This window comes from Clarias gariepinus, chromosome 9, assembly GCF_024256425.1.
Source record: "Clarias gariepinus isolate MV-2021 ecotype Netherlands chromosome 9, CGAR_prim_01v2, whole genome shotgun sequence".
In the NCBI taxonomy this organism is placed as follows: Eukaryota; Metazoa; Chordata; class Actinopteri; order Siluriformes; family Clariidae; genus Clarias; species Clarias gariepinus.
Window position 1 is genome coordinate 35,117,281 of NC_071108.1, and position 23,295 is coordinate 35,140,575.

At 36.5% G+C, this 23,295-nt stretch overlaps 2 protein-coding genes across 2 annotated transcripts; both read right to left on the reverse strand.

The window, feature by feature from the left end:
- Positions 1 to 513: 513 nt before the first annotated feature.
- LOC128530504 (H-2 class II histocompatibility antigen, E-S beta chain-like) lies at positions 514 to 7,882 on the reverse strand. Its single transcript, XM_053504489.1, has 5 exons — positions 7,770 to 7,882; positions 7,226 to 7,498; positions 6,671 to 6,952; positions 1,194 to 1,307; positions 514 to 1,040 (listed from the first exon to the last, which is right to left on the reverse strand). The coding sequence occupies exons 1-5, from the start codon at positions 7,852 to 7,854 to the stop codon at positions 1,018 to 1,020; spliced, it is 777 nt and encodes a 258-aa protein (XP_053360464.1). The 5' UTR covers positions 7,855 to 7,882; the 3' UTR covers positions 514 to 1,017.
- Positions 7,883 to 9,165: 1,283 nt separating this feature from the next.
- LOC128530507 (H-2 class II histocompatibility antigen, A-U alpha chain-like) lies at positions 9,166 to 11,702 on the reverse strand. The gene is made up of 4 exons (XM_053504491.1): positions 11,566 to 11,702; positions 11,156 to 11,401; positions 9,624 to 9,905; positions 9,166 to 9,520 (listed from the first exon to the last, which is right to left on the reverse strand). The coding sequence occupies exons 1-4, from the start codon at positions 11,621 to 11,623 to the stop codon at positions 9,399 to 9,401; spliced, it is 708 nt and encodes a 235-aa protein (XP_053360466.1). The 5' UTR covers positions 11,624 to 11,702; the 3' UTR covers positions 9,166 to 9,398.
- Between the last annotated feature and the right edge of the window lie 11,593 nt (positions 11,703 to 23,295).

Here is a 23,295-nt window from a genome sequence, read left to right on the forward strand (position 1 = left end):
TTATTCAATGGCTTCTATCTGGTCAGAGACTCCGGTCACTCAGGGCACGTACTGAAGGACAGCCTTTTCCATCAGGCTATGAGGGCAATAAACAGTCTAGAGTTTGTGCTACTCTTCTACTGTTGTACTTGTACAACCATGTACAGTACGTGACAAATAAAATTCTTGAATCTTGAAAAGTTTGGAGAGAGATTCTGAAAATATCTTGGCTAAAGGACATGCTTTAGAATAAACTAATTGACTCTCCTGATTATAAGTATAGTCTTATAAAAGCAAAGCTTTCCATCACACTAAAAAATATTCAACTAAAAATAATATTAATTAATTTATTGATTCATTTATACATTTATTCTCAGAGGGGCTGAGGATCTCCACCCAAAACTAAACCTTTTACCTTCCACTTAAGCTTTAAATTCATAATGCAGCAGGATTAATAGTTTAGCAATAAGAGCTTTGTTTATTTTATCTGCAGTTTAACTGACACAGAATTGTATAGATTCATTACACAGAGACTGATGTATTTAAAGTGTTTATTTAAAAAATTAGAATATTGTGAAAAAGTTCAATACTGGAGACTCATGGTGTCACACTCTAATTAGCTAATTAACTCAAAACACCTGCAAAGGTTTCCTGAGCCTTTACATGGTCTTTCTGTCTGGTTCAGTGGACCACAACAGGTCATTGCTGAAGAATCTGGCTGTTTACAGAGTGCTGTGTCCAAGAACATTAATGCAAGGTTTAATGGAGGGAAAAAAGCTAAGGACCAAAAGGACTAGACAGCGTTTGCTCAGTGGGCCAAAGACCTCTTATCAGATAAAAGTAAATTTTCTATTTCATTTGATGGAAATCAAGATCCCAGTGGAGGAAGAGAGGAGAGGCACAGGTCCAAGTTGCTTGAAGTCCAGTGTAAAGTTTGCAGTCAGTGGGGGTTTGGGGAGCCGCGTCATCTGCTGGTGTCGGTCCGCTATGTTTTATGGAAATGTAAATCAATGTGCCAACCTCAAACTCTACCCGTCTTCATGTCGGCACCAGGATCCGTCCTGTGAACAGAAACCAGAAATAAAACATGAACATCAGGGAGCAAGTTTATATTTAATTGTTATAGCATTTCATTTTAATGACAAATGCACAGCTGTACTAGTAAACGCTTATGTTTTTAGAGGTGATGTGTTCCTCTTGGTTAATCCACTGACCTGAGGATTTCTTCTTGTAGTAGATGAACCCAGCAGCTGAAAGCACGACCCCCAACACCAGACCTGAAGCCCCGATAGCGATCTTACTCTTATCAGGTTCAGACGTAGAGGGAACTGGGACATTTAAAAGAAATGTAAAAATCAGGAAAGGGCAAATACTATACTGTATGTATATAGAACAGTAAAAAAGTATTTCCCCACTCCCCCTCAACCTCTTTCACTTCCTCCTCTAAAGCCCCACGTGTGTGTGTGTGTGTGTGTGTGTGTGTGTGTGTGTGTGTGTGTGTGTGTGCATGTGCGTGTGTGTGTGTGTGTGTGTGTGCAATTACTTTTTCACATAGGGCCATGTAGGTTTGAACAGCTTTTTTTTCCCTTAATAAATGAAATCAAAGGGTGAGTCAAAAATTATCCGCACTCTTTTTAATTAAAAAAGACAAACATCTAAATTTTCAACATAATCTCTTTGCTCTTCTTAATACACTTTGTTCATCTGTCAACAAGCTTTCATATTCCCTTGATAAAAAATGTTTTAGGCTGAGTTGTGAGCCACGAATGCACTGCTGTCTTCACCTCTGGTGCCGCAGATGGCTGCTTTAGTGTGGAGATCTCCAGTTGTCTTTGTTTGTATGTTAGTTTGAACTGTATATATCCAGATCACTTTGGACCCCACTTATTTAGGCCAACTTCTCTTTGAACTTTTGTTGTCTGATCATCGCTACAGAGCACCGAACACCAGGACAGTCAGGCACAAAAGTATTTTTTCCCCCAAGGCAATCTACCTTATGAATAGTTAAATGTTTTCCCCACAGAATATGTGCAATAGGTGCAACACTGTGCAGTACCTTTGACTCCATAGAACTTGGAATCTTCTGCAAATTCATCAACCTGTGTATTAGATCCTGTACCGACACATTTTCTTAAACAGATACAGTAGTAGCAGCAATAACAGAACCCCTGTTGAGAATAATTAATTCTTCACTCAGCATTGGGTTTGTTCCAAAATCTTTTAAATGATCAGTTATTAAACCGTATCAAACTATATCAGTCAGGATTTAGGCGTCACCACAGCACTCGTTAAAGTAGTAAATGACCTCCTATTGGCCTCTGATCAGGGTTGCGTCACTATACTTGTGTTATTAGACCTCAGTGCAGTTTTTGACACTATTGATCATAATGTTCTGGTACTACAGTAGGACCACAAGCTTTCTGATCACACTGTAACTTTAAATGGTTTTTCTGATCCATCAAGTGAAATAGTAAAAGACCTCGGTGTGATTATAGATTACAGCCATTCATTTGAAGCACATGTAGATAATATTACCAGGATAGCATTCGTTCACCTCAGAAATATTGCCAAGATAAGAAATATATTGTTAGTTAAAAAAAGCAAGCTTCAGCTAGTCCAGAATGCAGCAGCGAGAGTCCTCACTCGAACCAGAAGATACTGTAGGAGCACATCACCCCTATCTTATCTTCACTCCATTGGCTCCCTGTGAAATTTCGCATTGATTTTAAAATACTACTCTTGACATATAAAGCATTAAATGGTCTCGCGCCGCAGTATCTGAGCGAACTGCTAGTGTCTTATGATCCGCCACGCCTACTTCGATCAAAGGATGCAGGCTGCTTGTCAGTACCACGTATTATGAAAACTACAGCAGGGGGCGGAGCTTTTTCTTACAAAGCCCCAAAATTATGGAATAGTCTTCCAAATAGTGTTCGGGACTCAGACACAGTCTCAGTGTTTAAGTCCAGGCTAAAAACCTATTTATTTAGCCAAGCATTTTTATAAATAGATTTGCCATAGGTAAAGGAGCAGATCTGGGGGACTCGTGGACGTAGAGTATTATGGTGAACTGGTATGTTTAGATGCTGTCTTCCTCACTCTCATTGATCACTCAGGTTTGCTGACGGTGAGGTGATTGTTTGCTTTACATCTCAGGAAGCCCTCATGTTTGTGTTTCCTTCTGGCTCTCCCTTTTAGTTATGATGTCATGGTTAGTTAGATTTACCCTCAGCACAGTTGCCCTCGGCTCGCTCATCACAGACAATCTAATGATTATGATTCACATTTTCACATTTCATACACATTTCCATGATTTTCTTTTGATTCTGTAAAGCTGCTTTGTGACAATGACCATTGTTAAAAGTGTTATACATATAAAATTAAATTTAATTTAATACCACTGATATTTATTTGATAATACAACAGATCCTATTCTATTTCTTGTTAACTCTATTTTTTTTTTTTCGTGTTGTGTGTGTTTTGATTTGTGAAAGCTTCTACCAAATGAACATACTAGGCAATGAAACTCTTTCTGATTCTTCTTCATCAGAAGTGAATCCTTGTCCTCGTAGTTTTGTTTTCAGGGGACCGAACAGGTGAAAGTCTGATGAAGTGAGATCAGGACTGTAGGGAGGACACTTACACATCAAAACCACGTTTAGTGGGGCCAGAGGTGTGCGGACGTGCATCATGCGAGATCATGACTCCCTTGGATATCGGTCCTCTGTGTTGAATGCTAAGTTTAAGCTTCAGCTCTTCAATAAGTGTCTCAGTGTAACGAACGTTGCTGATTGTTAAACATTTTTTCTAATAATGTTCCAATACTGGCCTTTGTGAATCCCAGAAAACTGTAAGCATCAATTTTAGATCTGATGGTCGACTTGAACTTATTCTTGGTTCTGGCAGATTTTTAGCCGCCTGAGCCACCACTTCCCTCTTTAATATTCCTTATAGTTTTGGTCAAAATGTTGTTTGCCGATATTCAATCGCTTCTGTTCATGATCTTCCATGAGTCTTCTGGAACACATCTGGCACAAATTGCTGCATGCTCCTCTTCTTTTGTGCAAATCAACATCAAAACATCAATTTTCGCTCTCACACCTGCACAGAGGTGTCTGGGGAGACAGTAGCCTCAAACAAAAAGCGCTGATAAGACAGTTTTAAGACGTTTTAATATAACTAAAAACACTCTAAAAAATAAAACTGTGCTGTACTCAATTTTTTTGGTGAAACATTTTTACACTTAAAAATATTGAGTAAATATAAAAAAATATAAAAATCATGTAAAATATACTTCATGAATTGAGTACAAGTCAGTAAAAAAATTAAGTAGACCTGAATAACTATATTTAGTACAATGATGTACAAAATTGAGTAAATGTAATGAAAATTAGAAGTTAATGAAAAGTGAAAATGAGTAAAATAATTGAGTAGATATAATTGAAATGGAAGGTAGAAGATACTTATAATTATACTATTATTTAATAAACAAATGTGCTACATTTACTAAATATTTTAACTGAATGAAAGAAACAACACACACATTTTCATTTTAATTAAACATTTATTCGCCAAATTTGACAAGACATGAAGTCCAAACTCAACCTGGTTTACTTTGCAAATGACATGTAACAAGATCATAAACAAAGAGCTGAATTTATGTTATTAGTAAACAGTCTCAGAAACAATACTCCTGCCACAAGTATTATACAGTTAACACATGGGAAGTAGACTTTTGTATTATAATCTAATGAGTCACATTTTACATCTGAAAGATTGCACACCTTCACTTCAGTTTCCTGCAAACTGTGGGATCCATACAAATGTGTGTGCAGACCTTCTCAGGTCTTAAAGAAGCAATGACAGTCTAAATGAAGACAGGACACTAAATATCCATGACCAACAGTACCATGCTTCACTCGGTAATGATCGGAATTCCTTTTGATGATACGACAAATGTGCAGAGCTTACACCGCCATCCCATAATGCTGGTACCTGAAAAAGGTACAATAGTATACAAGTAAGTACAAGTGTGACTGTTAATATAAAGTCTACCAGACTGGTAAAATAGTACTTCCGTTCAAATACATACTTTTTGGACTAATAGTCTATTTCTATCTTTGATTCAATGGTTACACATTTAATACTTCTGTAACATTTAAAAAACTTGACATTTACCTCCTGTTTTATCTCCATTCAACTTCTCTTCATTAGTGGTGTTGAGGCTGTGAAAGAGATATAGAAAATATATAACATGTTTCACACAAACACACACACACAAAATCAATCAGTTTTAGGTTCTTTTACTTACATATCAGAACATACATAATGTTTCACTTCAATATTTAAATTTCATATTACTTTCTCCCAATTCTAATTCTGAGAGAAATTTTGTATTTTCACTAAATCTTTATATTTCATAGCTTTAATTATTAGTACAGTACTTAGCACATTTATTTTATAACATCTGCTGCTGCTTGCTCAGTTTTTAATCATGTTAAAAATACTTATATACAGTAACGGATAAAACACTGCCAGAACCCGGACACTGCACCTCATTTCTGCTGTTTAAACCGGATTTGTTCTGAGTTTCTTCCTTAAAGTGTCGGAGTGACCGAGCAGACTCGCGGTTCAGTGTGTGAGGTGGACCGGTACACACGCGGTAATTTGAACATGCTAGTTTTATATCCTCTCCACAGTGGCGGTAGGCTGCGCAAAATCACCGCATTTGGCGGGAGAAATTCAAATATTGCGGCACAACCGCCGCCGTTTACACCGAGAAACCCGGAAAAAACCCGGACATGCACGCGCTGCTGCTCGGTGTTAAATCTCTCCTTTTACACCAGAGTTTAAGTGTCTGTATTAAACGCACTTTAGCTGAGCAGTTTGGTGGTTGGAACAAACAAGCTAAATCACTATGAACCCCAGGACTGGCCTGTTGCTAGCTATCGTTAGCTCTGGAGCTCGGCTGTGACAGGATTCAGAACAGTAACTCACACCCTATAAAGTTGTGACAGAGTCATTATTACAGTAACTTGTGTTAGCTGTTTACTCACCAGGATTTGTAAGGAATGTTCCAGGTGCTTCATGTCCATTCTCACATCCTCACAGCCTTCTTGTCTCTGATGTTACACCAGACTTCCCATGAGCACTTGCACAGGGCAATTTACTCAATTATTTAAGTTTTTGTTGTTAAAAATAAAGAATATTGAGTTGGAATAATTTATAATTTTAGTTCTTGAAACTAATCAGTACAATTACTCCATTAACAGATATTTTGATTGAAATGTATCAAAAAATATTAAGTGCATGTTAAAAATATAATTCATTTAGTCAAATACTGATTTTTACTAGTGAAGTTAACTTAAATTATAGTGTACACTTAAGACAAAATTAATAATTGTTTTTTTAGGCATTTATTTTGATTTGTCTAACTCAAACAATCATGTATGTGACTTTTAGAGATTTTATTAAGGTAACATAACTTTTTTATAACTGTGAAATTTACAAGGCCACAGAATCATTTTTTAGAGTGAATGCAGATCATTTTGGACTCAACCTTGTGTGTGTGTGTGTGTGTGTACAGTATGAGAAAGAGAGAAAGAGAGCGAGAGAGAGAGAGAGAGCAGTCATTGATTTTTTAATGAAATGAGCTCAGTTTAAGGTTCTAGACTGTAGTGATCAGACTCACCCCACTTATAGCTCATGGGCTTTTTGAAGCTGGCGTGTTCCACCACACAGGAGATCTCCTCTCCAGATTCAGGCATGTACTCCAGATGTGAGTGGACCTGATAGTACCAGTCTCCATCAGCCATCTCCTCTATGGACGTCTGATCTCCCTCGACCTCCTTACCGTTTCTCATCCAGGTCACTTTAATGAGCTTTGGGTAAAAGTCGTAGGCGCTGCACATCAGCATGGCCGGGTGAGAGCCGTCTGACTGCTTCACCAATGTCAGTTCAACCAGGGGCTCAACTGCACAATTGAACCACAGAAATATATATGCTACTACTATTACTATTACTAATAATAATAATAATAATAATAATAATAAGTGGGCATCTAATACTGTAGGTGATCAGTTTAATTTGTATGTAATAATCTCATTGTTTATTGTACAAGCATTTAATAATTTGCAACTTAAATAAATATTGTAAAATTAATTTTAATGTATTGAAGAATACGAAAATACTGAGATTATTACCTAAAAAAACAGTATTTAAGTTAAGTTAAGTTAAATGATCTGACCTGATTTACTGAGGACATAGAGGTAGTAATTCCTAACATTTGGTTTACAGTAAGTTTCCACTTGGCCTTTTCGTTTTTTCAGGTCTGCAGTGTCTGTGTTCCATTCCGCTGCTAATCTGATGCCTAACTTAGTGAATCCCACATACTTCCCGACAGAGCTGTTAAACTCCATGTGGTTTATCTTATTGAAGACGTAAGACTCTAGGAGCTCCATGTCACGTAGATCCTCTTTACTCCAAAAGCACCAGACTGGCAATGACAGGGAATGTCCGTCTGAGAGAAGACAACAGCACAGCTTTTTCACTGCTGAAACACTAATACATGTTTTATTTTCAATAATTGTAACAGTTTATTTTAAACACTAATCGCATCCGACCCCAGGGTGTCTCCCGCCTCGTGCATTAAGTCTTTTTTTATGTTTTTTTTTTTGGTACAAATGTAATTAACAAATTGTAGATTCTGCTAAACATTTCCCTAGTTTTTAATTAAACAAAACAAAGTTCTAATGTTTTAAACAAGTCTCTTTAAATATGAACAGACTCACTGGCTCTGTGCAGGACCGCAGGCAGGAACAGGAGAAGTATCTTCAGCAGGCTGGACATCGTTCCTCCATGCATGTCTCTTTTCATTGAGGGAGGTGTAAGATAAGGAGCTCTACCCTACACACACAGTGATCACACCAAGCCTACACTATGCACCCACAATCACGTGTTACTAGGCAGAAATGAAACCATTTCTGGTCACCGACTAAAGCTGTCACAATTAAATACACAAGTTTCATATTTACACCTCCTTATTTTATCAGTATCCTAAATACATTATCAGTATTATCTCAAACACACACACACACACACACACACACACACACACACACACACACATGTTTGATGATCACTGATTGAGGTTTTGTGATTACGTAGCTTTAGAACTTAATTAATTTACAAAAGTTCTGAATGCCAGAATGAAGAACATATAAAACAGCTTTTATTCACCTCATTTGATGATTCACACATTTTCCCATGTTTCTTTCTTTTTTCTTTTTTTTCTTTGTTTTTTTAGACATACATTTTTTTCCACAGGTGGAATTTAAGGGCATATGAAGGTGAAATGGGCCGTATGCATGTAGTCACATGATCACATCTCAGAAAACATTACGGCTGTGTTCCATTCCTAAGTGTACTTCAAAGTGCTCCCTACTCCCTACTCCCTGCTCCGTGTGCAGGGAATGTCGTTGAATGTCGACAAAATTCTGAACACCCTGTAACGTCAGAGCGCCGACGCTGTCACTGTCTCTGTGCGTTACCATGGTAACTTAGGCATCTCGGATACCTCTCGCTGCTGCTCTGGAGATTTATTGCTACGGACATTAAATATTGAATATTTATCAAAGCAAAATCTGATACCATTATAAAACATATACTATTAAAATGTGTATAACTTGTAAATAAATTATTTGATAAATTTATAAGATGTACAGAAATGTATATATTTTTTTACAGATTACTAGCCTATATAATGATGGGTATTTCTAAATTAATATTTTTTTATTATTATTGTGTCTTATTAATATGACGTTGTTCTCGATAATGATGATAACAAATATATAAATCCTTTCCTCCATCCTCCTTTTTTCACCAGCGAGATGCACTGACTGATGGGAAATGTTTTATTCCCTTTCCTGGTGGAGTGAAGACACGATGTTCACTCGTTCCCTACACCATTTATAGTTTTCTTTGGACTTAGCATTTTCACTCCAGGCCAAACGGAACACACCTCAAATGTGAACTGTTCAATCTGTTTGCTGTAAACCTTCTTAGATACTGAATGTAACATCAGCAAAAATTAACTGACCACTGACGGTTACGTAAATACATTTTATTTTATTTAAATTAATTAAACATTACATATACAGGAAATGAAAACCTTATTAACACATTTGTGCAGTGAGAATACAGGCAGCCAGAAGAACCAGTAAACACCCTTAAATAGACCTTTTAACAGACAGATCGAACTCTGGTGGCCGTACAGGTTCTTTTGTGAAAAATCGAAATGAGACTTCCTGATAGGAATCTCATCTCCTGGCTGCAACACAGAAACAAGTGTCACAAGGATAAAAAGTCTATCAGAGATCATAATTTTATTGCTTTAATAATAATAACAGTCACGTCAAGTGTCAGCTGCATCTGTTTCCTTTGACGAGGAAGAAAGTTCCAGTAGCGACTCCGAGCAGTCCTACAGCCAGACCCACTCCACAGAACACAGCCGGACCCACACTGGGAAGCTCAACATCCACCTCTACACACACACACACACACACACACACACACACATGCATACACAGAGTTATTGTGTTTTAAAGAAAAAGAATAAAGTAGTAAATAAAGACTTTTTATCTCACCCCATGTCTTGGTGTCGGGCGTCTCCAGGGCCTCGTGCTCCACCGTGCAGGTGTAAACGTCTCCCTCCTGTGGAGTGAAGTGCAGGTGGGAGAACTGGTTGTAGGTGCCGTCTCTGTTCGGGTAGTACTGGCTGAGTGAGGTTTCATTCGTCACGTCTAAGTTGTTCTTGGTCCAGCGCACAGTAACATGTGGAGGGAAGAATCGTGTTGAGTGACAGATGAGTGTGTTCTTTGAATCCAGCTGTATCTTTTGTTTGGGATAGATGGAGGTCTGTGGGGCATCTGGAACATGAACCACACATTCACCATGTTATCACATTCACCATGTCATTATTTCAGGCATTTGGCAGATGCTCTTATCCAGAGCGACAGTTCATCATGCTGGAAAAGACATTGTTCATCACCAAACTTCCTTGGGTGGTTGGGAGGATGTTTTTGTACCGTTCTTTGTGTTCCTAGGCAAAATAGCCGAGTCCCTTGACTGAGAAGCAAACTCACACATGAATGGTCTCAGAATGCTTCACTGTTGGCATGACACAGGACTGATGGTCGCGCTCACTTTCATACATTTCAAGAAGGACAGCAAAAAAAAAAACACTTCAGGGACAGACTGTAATGTTCAGTAAAAGGTACAGGGATTGGACTGCTGAGGACTGTGGTAACGTCACTTTCTCTCATGATTCCCTTACTGATTGTTTGGGGCCTCCAGAAAAAAAACGCTTGTCCAGAGAAGAAAAGGTGAGCGCCACCATCAGTCCTGTGTCACACCAACAGTAAAGCATTCTGAAACCAGTCATGTGTGGGGTCGCTTCTCAGCCAAGGGAGTGGACTCACTCATTGGTTATGCAAGAACGAGCTGCCATCAGTTAGGATGTGGTCCAGAAATTGATTGACAGCAAGTCAGAGCAAATTGCAGAAGTCTTGAAAAATAAGGATCAACACTTAATGTACTGAAACTTAATGCACTTAAACTTACAGTATAAAATTCTTGTAATTTTACTTCGGTATTCTATAGTAACATCTGACTTTGTAAAAATATAGTGCCATGTAGGTTTAAACAGCTGAGTCAAAAATTATCTGCACTTTTTTTAAATTAACTTTTAGAAAAGACAAATTTATACATTTTCAACATAATCTCTTTGCTTTTCTTAATACACTTTGTTCATCTGTCAACAAGCTTTAATATTCGCTTGATAAAATTCACATCCCAAAACAAAACAAACAACTGTATGGAGGTTTCGATGCATTCTGGGATGGGATGGTTCAGTACCCTTAAACAATGAATGAATTGAAATTAAACTTTCTTTCAGCTGTAAAGCCGCCTGAGCCAACACTCCCACATGAATTGAAATGAGTGTGATATAAAAGTGATGTAGTGTGAGCGGTGAGATTACAGTGTATTACAGTAGGCTACACTAATCACAGGGTTACAGGCTGTGGGTGGTGATTTTACTACAGCTTCTGCAACACATCCAACATCTTCACGCTTTATGATCTTAGACTAAGTTCCTGTTACACACTGAGTTACTCACCCATGGGCATCTGCTGGTTTTTAAAGTCTTTTATTAGCGCCGGTAAGCTTTGTTTGCAGTGGGCCACGTTAGTCTCGGCGAACTCATATAGTCCATGAAACGAGATCGGATCAGCAAACGGAGGCAGCATTACCACCCCCTTCTTTCTCTCAAAATCTGCGTAAAATGTCTGATCTCCCTCAAGCCCTGTCAAATACTCCTTATCCGTGTCTGAGCATATGGTTATATCCATATCGTGGTGTGTACCTGGAAAGGAATCATAAAATCACTTATAAAATCAAACAATCTACGTGATTTAAATTCAGCCCTGTGATCAAACAATGAAAATTCTGACCTATAACAGTTTTAACTATCACTGACAAAATATATATTTAGAGCAGTTTTATACAACTGAACCATATCAGACTCACTCTGTGCTTTGGTGTCCATCACACACATTAGTGTGAAAAAGAGCAGAAATAACTTCATCCTGGAGTGTGTTGGAGTAACTGAGCAGCTCAGATGAATCTCAGCAGCTCAGACTTCACACACACACGTGTGCACACACACACACACACACATTGTTATAGAAACAGAAAGAGAGCAGAAAGCGTTACAAAATAAATCACCCAATCAGGTGACTTTTCTCTCAGAGTCAGCTGTGTCTGGCAGAGACTCACTCAGTTCCATATTTTTTTTTACTGATGAAGTCGTCAGGGAGAATTTAAATTTTTAAACACAGAAAAAAAAAACTACAGTACTGTGCAAAAGTCTTAGGCACCATATTATATGCTGTACCAATTTTGCTATATATGTTTATCATGTCTGCATAATTTTGTACAAAATCATTTAGTATTTCCATATATAACTTAAAAATTAATAAATAAATAACATTACAGGAGAATATATGCATGGCTGTAAAGAAGGAAATATAACACAAGACAGAGCAGTTTTCAGATGGAAACAAAAAACCTAATGTACGCTCCTGGGATTTACATAAAAATAGAAAGGAGCGAGTGTGACAGAGTTACCAGAAGAACTTATATTCTCCTAACAACTGTTTTACTTATAGTACTGTGCAAATGTCTGTCTAAAACTCCTGATTATAAGCAGAGTTTCCACTTTAAATATTGACTGTTTATTTTATTGCTCTTTATAGAAATTTCTTTTATGCAGAAATGTTTTCTAAAGCATCTTTTGCTTATGCCATTATATGTGCCCAAGACTTTTGCACAGGACTATAAGTAAAACAGTTGTTAGGTTTTAAGTAAATGTCTTTATGGCCCTTGTGCACTAGTGCGCAGTCATGTTGGAACATAAAGGGGCCGTCCGCAAACTGTTAACATAAAGTTCAAATGTTTAAAATGTCTTGGAATGTTAAAGCATTAAAAGTTCCTTTTACTGGAAGTAAGGGTCAATGACTGAAAAAAAAACCCACACCAGTTCCTCCTTTAAAAAATATTTTAAAAAATTCTCTATACAGTATATTAACTCGCAATATATTGAATGATTTAGTGTTCTGATCTAAATATATTAACAATACACTAAATAATTACTGTATTACATATACACAATATATTGAAAAATATACATAAGGAATTGCTGCTTTTCATATATTGAGAAATATATTTAAATATTTAACAATATACTTTATAATATATTGAATTTGATAAAAATATATCTATTTCTTTTTTTTTTTTTTTTACAATATGCTTATGCAATATGTTTATGGCTCATTTGCTTGTGCATATAACCCATATACAAGACCATAATGAGATTAAAGCCAGATATAAATGAGATGCATGAAACAGAAATAAGAAATATTATAGTTATTGCTGCTGCTACTATGGAAGTATAATAGTGCCAAAATTCTTCAAAGCAAAACAGCAGGTTGAATTACATTACCTAAAAAAAAAAAACGTGTTGCAATAAAAATGTTTGAATTTTTCTGCATTGCAATTTAATCTGAATTGAAAAAAATCCGTAGAGCATTTACAATGTTTGAAATTTTTGCCACTGCAATTTATTCAGTTCAAAAATATTTTCAAGTGTTAAAAACACAATCTTCATTATTTTTCAATCTTACAAATTCAGGTCGACAAAATTCAAATCGCTAAAATTGAGGTCTTCTCATCCGGGATATCACAAGAAGGGCAGTGGAGAGCCGATTGCTGCTGTTCGTGCCGCAGTGTACTTTAAAGTGTGCTTCCTGCTCCCTGTGTAGTCTACTTCTCAGAAACTACTTACTGATCGGAACGCAGCCCTCTTAACTAACAGGCCGGGTTGCCAGCTGCACAATAAACGGTTAAAAACACCCTCTGCCGTAAACGCTATTTTCAAAGCAAAGCCAGCGCTGTTTCATTCACGCGCGCGAGCGATGGGTTTCCCGCCCCTGAGCTCGGTGATGTTCAGTCACATTCAGTAACCAGAGGGAATTCATTTCCTCAGCAGCAGAAACAACATACATGATGTTTACACGTTGTTAAATTTATATTGCTTATAAATAAAGGTAAACATGAAAACTTTGTAATTAAGAAAAACGTAAAGTGTGGATAGTACGGTTTAATGTCAGTCAGAATAAAATAAAAAAATAAAAAATTTTTGTCACCAATTCTTTTATGCAACACAGTTACAACATTTCAGTTTAATATTTAGTATGAAGTCAAGTCTTTATGTAGTTGTTTGAGCAGTTAGTAGTATATACCCAGCGGGCACAACACATGTAATCCACGTGGATTTCTGGTGGATATTTGGTGAAGTGGTGGATCCACCAATTTTCACCTGATATCCACGTTGATTCCACGAGTTTGTGCCCACTGGGTATGTACAGTATGTGTGAGTGTTTCATATGTGTGTGTGTGCATGAGTGAAGTTTGATTAAAAAAATTTTGTATACTGTACGTGTAACAAATTCGCTACTATTAATATTAAAACAATTGCCTGTTACAACAGCGCCTCATTAATACCTGTCGCACTGTGACTTTGTCACATATAAAATTGTACATTTATGGCTGCACTGCAATTAACCCCATTTCTTTTTTTTGTGTAATTTATATATTTTTTATTTATATCCTTTTTATATATCTTGTAGTTTTGTCCATCGTTGCACTTGTAACTCTGGTCAGTTCTCACATTACCCTGTGTATACTGACTGTATACTGACTGTAAGATATACAGTGTGCAGTCTATAACCTGTCTTACTGTTATTGTCTCTATTGCTGCTGGATATCTGGAATTTGCTTTGAATATAGCGACAGAGGGATCATTTTAACCGTTTATTGGGCAACTGGCAACCCGGCCTGTTAGTTAAGAGGGCTGCGTTCCGATCGGTAAGTAGTTTCTGAGAAGTAGACTGCACAGGGAGCAGGAAGCACACTTTAAAGTACACTGCGGCACGGACAGCAGCAACCGGCTCTCCACTGCTCTTCCTGTGATATCCCGGATGTGAAGACCTGAATTTTAGCGACTTGAATCTTATTACCTGAATTTTGTCGACCTGAATTTGTCTTCAAAATAATGAAGATTGTATTTTTAACACTTGAAAATATTTTTGAACTGCAATTTAGTAACTTAAATATTCTTGCATTGAATTTTAAATGCTTGAATTACATTTTTACTTGAAATATACAACTACAATAAATTGCAGTGGCAAAATTTTCAAACATTGTAAATGCTCTAAGGATTTTTTTTTCCAATTCAGAATAAATTGCAATGCAGAAAAAATCAAACATTTTTATTGCAACACGTTTTTTCAGTTCATGTAATTTTTTTTTTTTTTTTGCTTTGAGGAATTTTGGCACTAATATACTTCCATATTATGCTGCTCTCTCTCTACCTGCGCGTCAGATTCGCAGATTCTCAAAATGCGCGTTCTCAGCCGCGCTCGCTCTGCTGGCCACCGCGCGCGCTCTGTGTCACTCGTTCCTTAACTCCTGTCTACAGTCACGTCACTGCTCACTTCAAGTAATGATTTAAATTATATTCTCCTTCTGTTTGACTTTAATATTTTGCATTACAATCAGTTGTATTGAGTCTATTCTGTTCTCCAAGGCTGCCTCACACGGACCAGCCGTGACACTCAAGGGTTTATAAGGTGACGTGACCTGCTTCTGAAAAGAACCCAGTTAAAGTAAAGTGTATATAATCACCAGGATAACCTTTCCACAAACATATTGGTCTTTATTTATAGGATATAATTAACTGATGGATCTAAAGTTACATGTTCTGGTAACTACTGTTAATCACTGACTACTCAGTAATGGACATTTCCATTTATTTCCATTTAAATTTATTGCTGTTTTTGTCTACATTTGTACAGACGTTTTTATATTTCTTATATATATTGAAAAAATGTTTATATTTTATTTTCTTATGTTTCAGCTAAACTTAGTCTTATTTTATTCCACTATTTCCTGTTTTTAAATTTAAAAGGTCACGGACGGTCGTATAAGAATTCCACTGCTGTGTGACAAATAAAATTTTAATGTGAATTAATAAAACTATTGGTTTTCAAAAACTGATCATGCAATAACAATAACTTACTATTCTTTTAAAAAGAAAAGGTATAAAGTAACTTAATGTCAAACCACACTGGTTAACTTGGGGCCAGCCTAATAATACTGTAACCCGCGGATTGATTTTTATCATTAAAAAAAAAACATAAAACAAAACTTTCAACTTCACTAGTGTTAGTTACCTAGACATGCTAACCCACATGCTAAACCACTCACAGGTCAAATTTGCAGGCTTAGAGCATGTGTGGGGAAAATTGTGGTAAATTATTAGACTAGTCTTTTATTAGTCCTTATTAGAATATATATGTACTGTAGGCTTAATTGGGTTGACTATGAAAAAATGTTCTGTATGTTGTATTTTAGTTCTTTATTGGTAATGACATTTATACAGAATGTAAAGTAAGTTCATTAAGTTGTAGACATTTGTAAAATGTAAGCCATGTTAATCAATTAGAGACACCCAGGTGTACTGCACGATAATATAACTGGTGGTTGGATATTTTGAAAAATAAAGCAACTCTAAAGCAAAAAATTCAAATAATTTGCACATTGCAGTGTTTCCCACAGGTGTAAAATATACCTGCTTATGTAAGCCAGCGGGGCGGGGCACGTTACCTGCAGCAGAAAATTGGTCTACTCTACACAACTAACAATTATATATGACCTTTAACACAATATTTAGATTTACTTTATTTTCTATTAATTTCACATTTCAGAGATCCAACCTACTTAACCTCCCCTCCCTCCACCTGTATGTGAAGAGTAAGATGAAGTATATAAAAATTACTAAACACTCTTTAGTGTAAATGGCACTGTTTGTCAGAGAACCCTAGCCCTTAAACCTCAAAGCATATTTAATCATTCTTTGCATTATGTTTTAATAAATACTGTATATAGGAGTCAGGATTGTGCAATATAGTTACTTTTTTTCAGCACAACCTAGGCAATATAATTACCTTAATTAGATTTTATTTATACATGACTGCAAAAAAAAAATTACAAGGATCATATAGGTAAGAAATAGAGCAGATTTATTAGATCACATGACCATAATAATAAGAAGAATGCATACAATAGCTATGCAGTCTAAAATAAAGTGACACATGATGAAAACCGTGTCAACAAACATACTTTTTATATCAAGGACATAATATATAATGTGCACATTTTGTGAGTTCTACATTTTTGCATCGTCATTCCGGAAGTAGTAAAATGTAATTTTTTTTTTAATTACCATTTTAGAGGTAATGAGCCACATTTGAGACACATTTGAGAAGATGCAGAAAATGCCTAAATCTCATTCAAGTCTCAAAGACGGCTCATTTCTGTCTAGGTGGAAAAGAAAAGATTACATGAGATTTCATCTTGGAGTTTCCTCAATCAGAGCTACCAGAGATCTGTAAATGGTCCATTCATATATTGCAATATATTAATAAATATAAGCACTAGTTTGCTATATCTGGAAATGTATTATTTAACATATATTTATATTTATATATATACAGTATGAGGTAGAACTTTGTGTAACATCAGGAATGTACTGATGTGTGGGGATTTTGTGTGAACAGACTGAGGGTCAGAAGAAGAGGAAGAAACTCCTCATCCTCTCTGTGTTGGCGTTCCCTGACTCCAGCGGATAAGGGTCCGCTGTTTGAATGGAAGAGGTCCTTTACTCTCTCCCTGGTCTTGCTGTAGACAGAATTCAGGTATGGGAGCTCACTGCGGATGTCATGCACAGCTGATCACACCACTCCCTGTAAAGGCTGCCTGTACTGCTTGACGTAGTTACCAAACCAGGCTGTGATGCTTCCCATCAGGATGCTCTCTATAATGCAGGTGTAGAAGTTCCTAAGCACCTTGCGGGGAAGTCTAAAGTCCTTCAGATGTCTAAGGTGTAAAGCCTTAAAGTGACAAGCCTTCTTCGTCACTGTATTGACTTGACAGGACAGTGGCAGGTCCTGTGTGATGTGAAACCTGAAGTACCAGAAACTCTCCACTCTCTCCACTGGGTTCTTGCTGATCTTGACAGAGTGGTTACTGCTCATCTGCTTCTTGCTGAAGTTCAGTGTTAAATCATTTGTTTTACTGATGTTAAGGAGGCTGTCCTCCTGGCACTAGTTCTCCAGGCTTTTAGTTCTCCAGAACTATTCTCATGGTTGTCAGAGATCATGCCCACCACAACAGTGTCGGCAGCAAACTTAATAGACTTACTGTAGAGCATGACGTGGTCATTCAGTACTAAGGGAAGACAGCAGGGGGCTTGGGACCCAAACCTGGGGGCTTCAGAGCTTAGAGTGTGGGAGGATGAGACATGTCTGCCGATCTGTACTGCTTACAGTCTGCCAAACAACAAGTTGAAGATCCACTGACACAGAGATGGAGTCCCAGGACCTCCAGCCTGGTGGTGAATGTGGAGGGTATAATAGTGCCAAAGGCTGAACTGTAGTCTAAAAACAACAATTTAACAGGGCTGGCTGGGTGGTGTGGGCCTGTACCACTGGGTTCAACCATGTCTCAGTGAAGCCTGAGCCTGGAACTAAACTTGTCAATGAGGAACTAAAGAAATGTCAGACTGAATGACAGAATGTCACCAGGTGGGTGCTAGGAGGTTGCTCATATGATTACAAAGTGGATATTATTGTAATATATTATAATATACAGTAATTATGGTAGCTTAAGGGGTGCTAAGAAATCTCAGCTGGATTCTAGCATGATAACAATGCAGTTTGAGCAATCCACTTTAATCATTTTTAAAATACATTACATCCATATTTTCTAGCTGTAAGCTAGGCCTGCCTATATTTTTCATTACCTAGATTACACTCAAGCCGAGGTGAAAAGACTAGACATAGACGACACTAGACATGGAACCACATGTCCTGACCTTACCTATGAGTATTAGCATGAGAAGAGGGTACAACACTTTTCATAGACCCTACTCCGGTTCCACCCAGCTCTGCTATTTTTAGGTGCTACGGTAAATAGGGTAAATAATGGGTAGCAGCTAACTACTAAGAGCTAACCTAAAGATGTTTAGCGTTTGAGAAGGGTTATATTAGTTATTACTAGTTCTTAGCTATTTAAGTGATTAGAAGCTACCTAGTCTTCTTTAGCTCTTAGATGTTTTTTTAATTTTCACTTTGATATCATAAACACCAATAGGCCATACTAATAAAACCATTAACATCTAAGTTTTAGGTTTGTACCACTGGGGCAGCTCTGGCCCTTTGGGGCAGGGTTTTACATGCCCCCTGTGGGTGGCCTGTAGTGAATTGTATTTGTTTTTTGGCACATTTCATGGTCACTCGATTGAATCGGGATCTAAGGAGTTTGAAGACTGGGTTGGGGGTCTTGGACTTTTTGCCTGCTAAGCCCTTTTCTGTGGTGCACTGGGTGTTCAGGTGCCTTTCTGTCATGGCCAGCTTTTTTAACATTAATAATGGCACCTTGCAGTTAAAGTTTAATCTGCTATTTTATTGCATATACAAAGGGTGGCCTAGACCGAAAAATATATTTTGTTAGTTTTAGACTTAATCTACGTAAATATACAAAATATATCAAAATATTTTCTACAAAGTGGGCAAACTGTTTAGTTGTGAGTCTAAGCCACATGTGAGATGTCACAAGCACAGACTGTGATCAAAATAAAATGCAAAGACATGGTTTCATTCACTGTTTGAAACATGGAAAAGAAAAGAAGAAAATAAACAAATAAATAATAGATTCAATTTAAAATAGGCCTCTCTCTCTGAGAATGGTCCTTAACTTTTTTTCTAAACAACAATAATATATTGATTAAAAAATTTAAACAGAACAAAAACAGAACAGACCTCCATTCTAGGATGAAGTAGTTACATTTTATACTGCGGTAGATTGCAGTGCTCCTGAAGGTGTCACAGAGAAGGTTTCAGGGCAGAAGACTTTTTGAGCTGTGGAGGGTTTGTCGCAAAAATCTCAACAAACCCTTGAAAAAAAATCACCATCTTAATTTAAATAGGCAAGATTGTATGACCCTTCCATTGGATAATTATTGTAGTGTTTAATATATTACTCATGAAACATCAGGAATGGCCATTTGGTGGACCAAGTCACATCATAAGAAATGGACAGAAAAATAAACACTATGTTTAATCGTAAAAATAAGAGCATTATATATATATATACACTTCCGTTCAAAAGTTTGGGGTCACTTTCTAACTCCCTGATGGTTCCTGATTTTTATTTCTTTCTACATTGTAAAGGAATGCTGAAGGCGTCCCAAAAATGCATTAATCTCCTTTGAACAGTTAATGGTGAGATGTTTCTGCTACTTCTGCTCTGTAAAGACTTCATAACGCCTCTAATCTGAGGTGCTGGTTGTTAATTGGTCATTTTTCAGGCTGATAACTCTAAATGAACTTCTCGTCTGTGGCAGAGGTAGGTTTTGGTCTCGCCCTCCTGGGACGGCCTTCATGAGAGCCAGTTTCATTATGGTGCTTGACGGATTTTGCAAATGCACTTGACAATACTGTTCTTGCAAGAATTATTACAGAAAGGCCGACCTCTGTGTCTTAAAATAACAACTAACTGTTGTTTTTGTTGTTGTTACGTAATTACCTAATCCCATATGTGTTATTTTATAGTCTTGAAATCCTCAGTATTGTTGTAGAATGTAGAAAATAAATCACTAAACAAAAACAAAGAAATTTGCAAGTGACCCCAAACTTTCGAACGGTAGTGTGTGTTTGTGTTTGTGTGTGTGTATATATATAAATATATATATATGGTATTTTTCCAGGCGTTCCCAGGATAAACAAGTGTGCATATATTTTAAGTGTGCATTAATTTCTTATGATTGCACTGAAACATTGAATTGGTTGCAACCTTCTGCTTATTAGTTTTATATATGTATATGTATATATATAAAGTCTACTTTTCACCATTATAGCCTTTGGCTTAGTATATGAAAGCTAATTTTTACATTTTTGATTTTTTATTTAAAACTAAGTTTTAAATTCTGGCCAAGAATGGAGGCACAGAGCACAGAGACAGGTTGTAATTAAGAAAAAAGCACATTGTGGGACTACAGGACAAGAGGAGCTACTGAATTTCCTTCTGCTGTTATCAAAATGATCCCTGTGCACTAGGCCGAGGTTTACACTAAAAGGTTATGGTTGGTTTTTGAGTCAAAATGAAAGAGTACATGAACACAGAAGATCATGAGCTACTGCCTTAAAATGAAGAAAGAGGAAGGACATTGACATGGCCAGAGACTTTAGAGAGGAGTGAGTGGTGGACGGGGTGGACGGGATCCTCTTCAGTTGTGGTGAATAATTTTCAAAAGTTGAAGCTTGCCTGCAGGACATTTCCTCATTCTGTGGAACAGCACAAACCACAAATATTATCATCAGATTAGTTGATGTAAGAGGTATGAAAAAGATGTGGTTATGGTCGAAAGTGGAGTCACCAGTAACACTCCACAGTTTATAGTACAGTACCAACTGTTTTACCGCAGAACTTTGACAGCACTTACCCTTTCTGATTGTTAATTAAAGTCAATTGTGCTTTTATTTATAGTTGTATTTAATATTAATGAATATGTGAGAAAGAAGTGAGCTTTTGCTGTCACTTTGAAATACTCCCTCTCCAGTGTCATCACAAGTTCAAGCTTGTCATGTTGCAGAGAAACTGCTGAGCTTAAACTCCTTAAGCTTAAATAACTCCTTATATCGACTATTAGATATTTTTCTCTGATCAAGAAATTCTCTCCTCTGCTCATTATTATTAGTGTTACATTATTTGGAGGGTCACCTCTCCTTATGAACGCCCTGTGAATGAAAACAAGCGCATTAATGTAAGGTAATACATTTGCTTTTTTTTAGATTTATATTTTGGATGCATTTAGCATTGTTCTATAATGTATGAGCATAAAATAATACAGTAATAAAATAGATAAATAAATAAATAACTAATACGCCACTGAATTAAAAGCCAAACCCACACACAAAACTTACAACTTAATCACAGAGAAGCCATCAATCAAACCTACAGCGCCCTCTAGTGGATTCATACAAATCATCATCATCATCATCATCTGGAGTAAATAATTGTTAGGACTTAAACATGGGCAACCAGCAGAGACAGCAAGTGTCTTCATGAACTCATATTATATTTTAAGAGCCTATAAGTGTGGCATCTAGGCATCAGTTTAGTATCAAATATAATTTTCATTATTTTTTTTTATTATTGTAGTAAAAAAAATACATTTAAGCATCAGAAAATCTGAAAATGAGCCTTTGTCTGTTTTATTTTTTAAAGATTCATGTTAAAAAACAAGTGTTTCTTTTGTTTGTTTGTTTTTTAAATTTTTGATTTCATGTTAAATGACATTTCAATTCAATTATAGAACATTTTCTAAAATTATAGAATGATGGATGAATTAAGCACATTGTTTGCTTACACAGCATTTAAAAAGCATAATTGTAAAGTGGACAACATAGACACCATTTTAGTTTTGAAACAAAAAGTGGATGTTGTTTCTTTTTACAGTAAATGTATTAAGATAAACGAATGCATCTGTTTAGGTAACATTATAACACAATATGAATAACTTGTTTGTCTTTAGTCGCGTCCGTATGCACACAGACAGGTGATTTCAGACACTGTTTAGGATGCTCAAGCTCTAATAAATGTGATCTCAGAATCCCTAAAGACGATAATAATAACACATCATTATTTTCTAAAATCATGTTTAGCACTCTACAGTTATAGTTCAATCTGCTTAGAGATGTGACCAACAGTATCAGGTTTAATAGATGCTTTAATGTCCAGTATTCTTGATGGTGTGACGTTACACTCCAGTATAGTAGGTGGTGGTAGAGTTTACATAACATGGGTTATCCACATGCTGGTGGTGAGAGATGAAGAAGAGGAAGTGGTTATTGAAAGGTTCAGATTAGAACCACTGAGTTTTTTCTCTCGCTCAGGTTCAGGTGTCCGATGTATTGGAGATGGAAATTGCATGACAGTTTAACTTTGTTATATATGGATTAAAGGCACTAAATTAAAACATAAGCAAGTGACAGCTGATGTACAGTAGGTGAGGTTTGCTAAAGGACAATTCTGATTTATCTTTTAGTTTAATGCTGTTTGTTCATGGTGGAAATAATTTTCAGAGGGTTTTCATTTATTCAGAAACTTGCATAAGAGGAAGAGGAAATGTATTTATTAACAAGTCTAAAATGGACAGTAGAGCGTAGCTGAACAAACTGACAAGTCTTAATTACGGGAAAACACCTAAATTATGTGGACATTGGCAAACCAGTTTAAGATCAATTTTCATGGGCTTAACTTGTAGATCGTATTTGCCAAAACTGGTGTATGATACTGAAATCTGTGATTGATAATTTTGAACCATTATTATTATCATTATGCACAACATCAGACAACAATAAAATGAATATTTTTTTTAATGGTGCAACACTCATGCTACTTACTAGTAATACTAACATTGGTGTTAATTAAAATATATTTTAAAATACATCAAATACATAAAAATTACTATTAATAGCAAAGTATTAATAGCAAGACACTAAACATGTTACATTCTTATTAAGAGCTTAGCCCCTTAATGTAAAAATGCTCAGTTCAAAGGAAACTATGAACGTT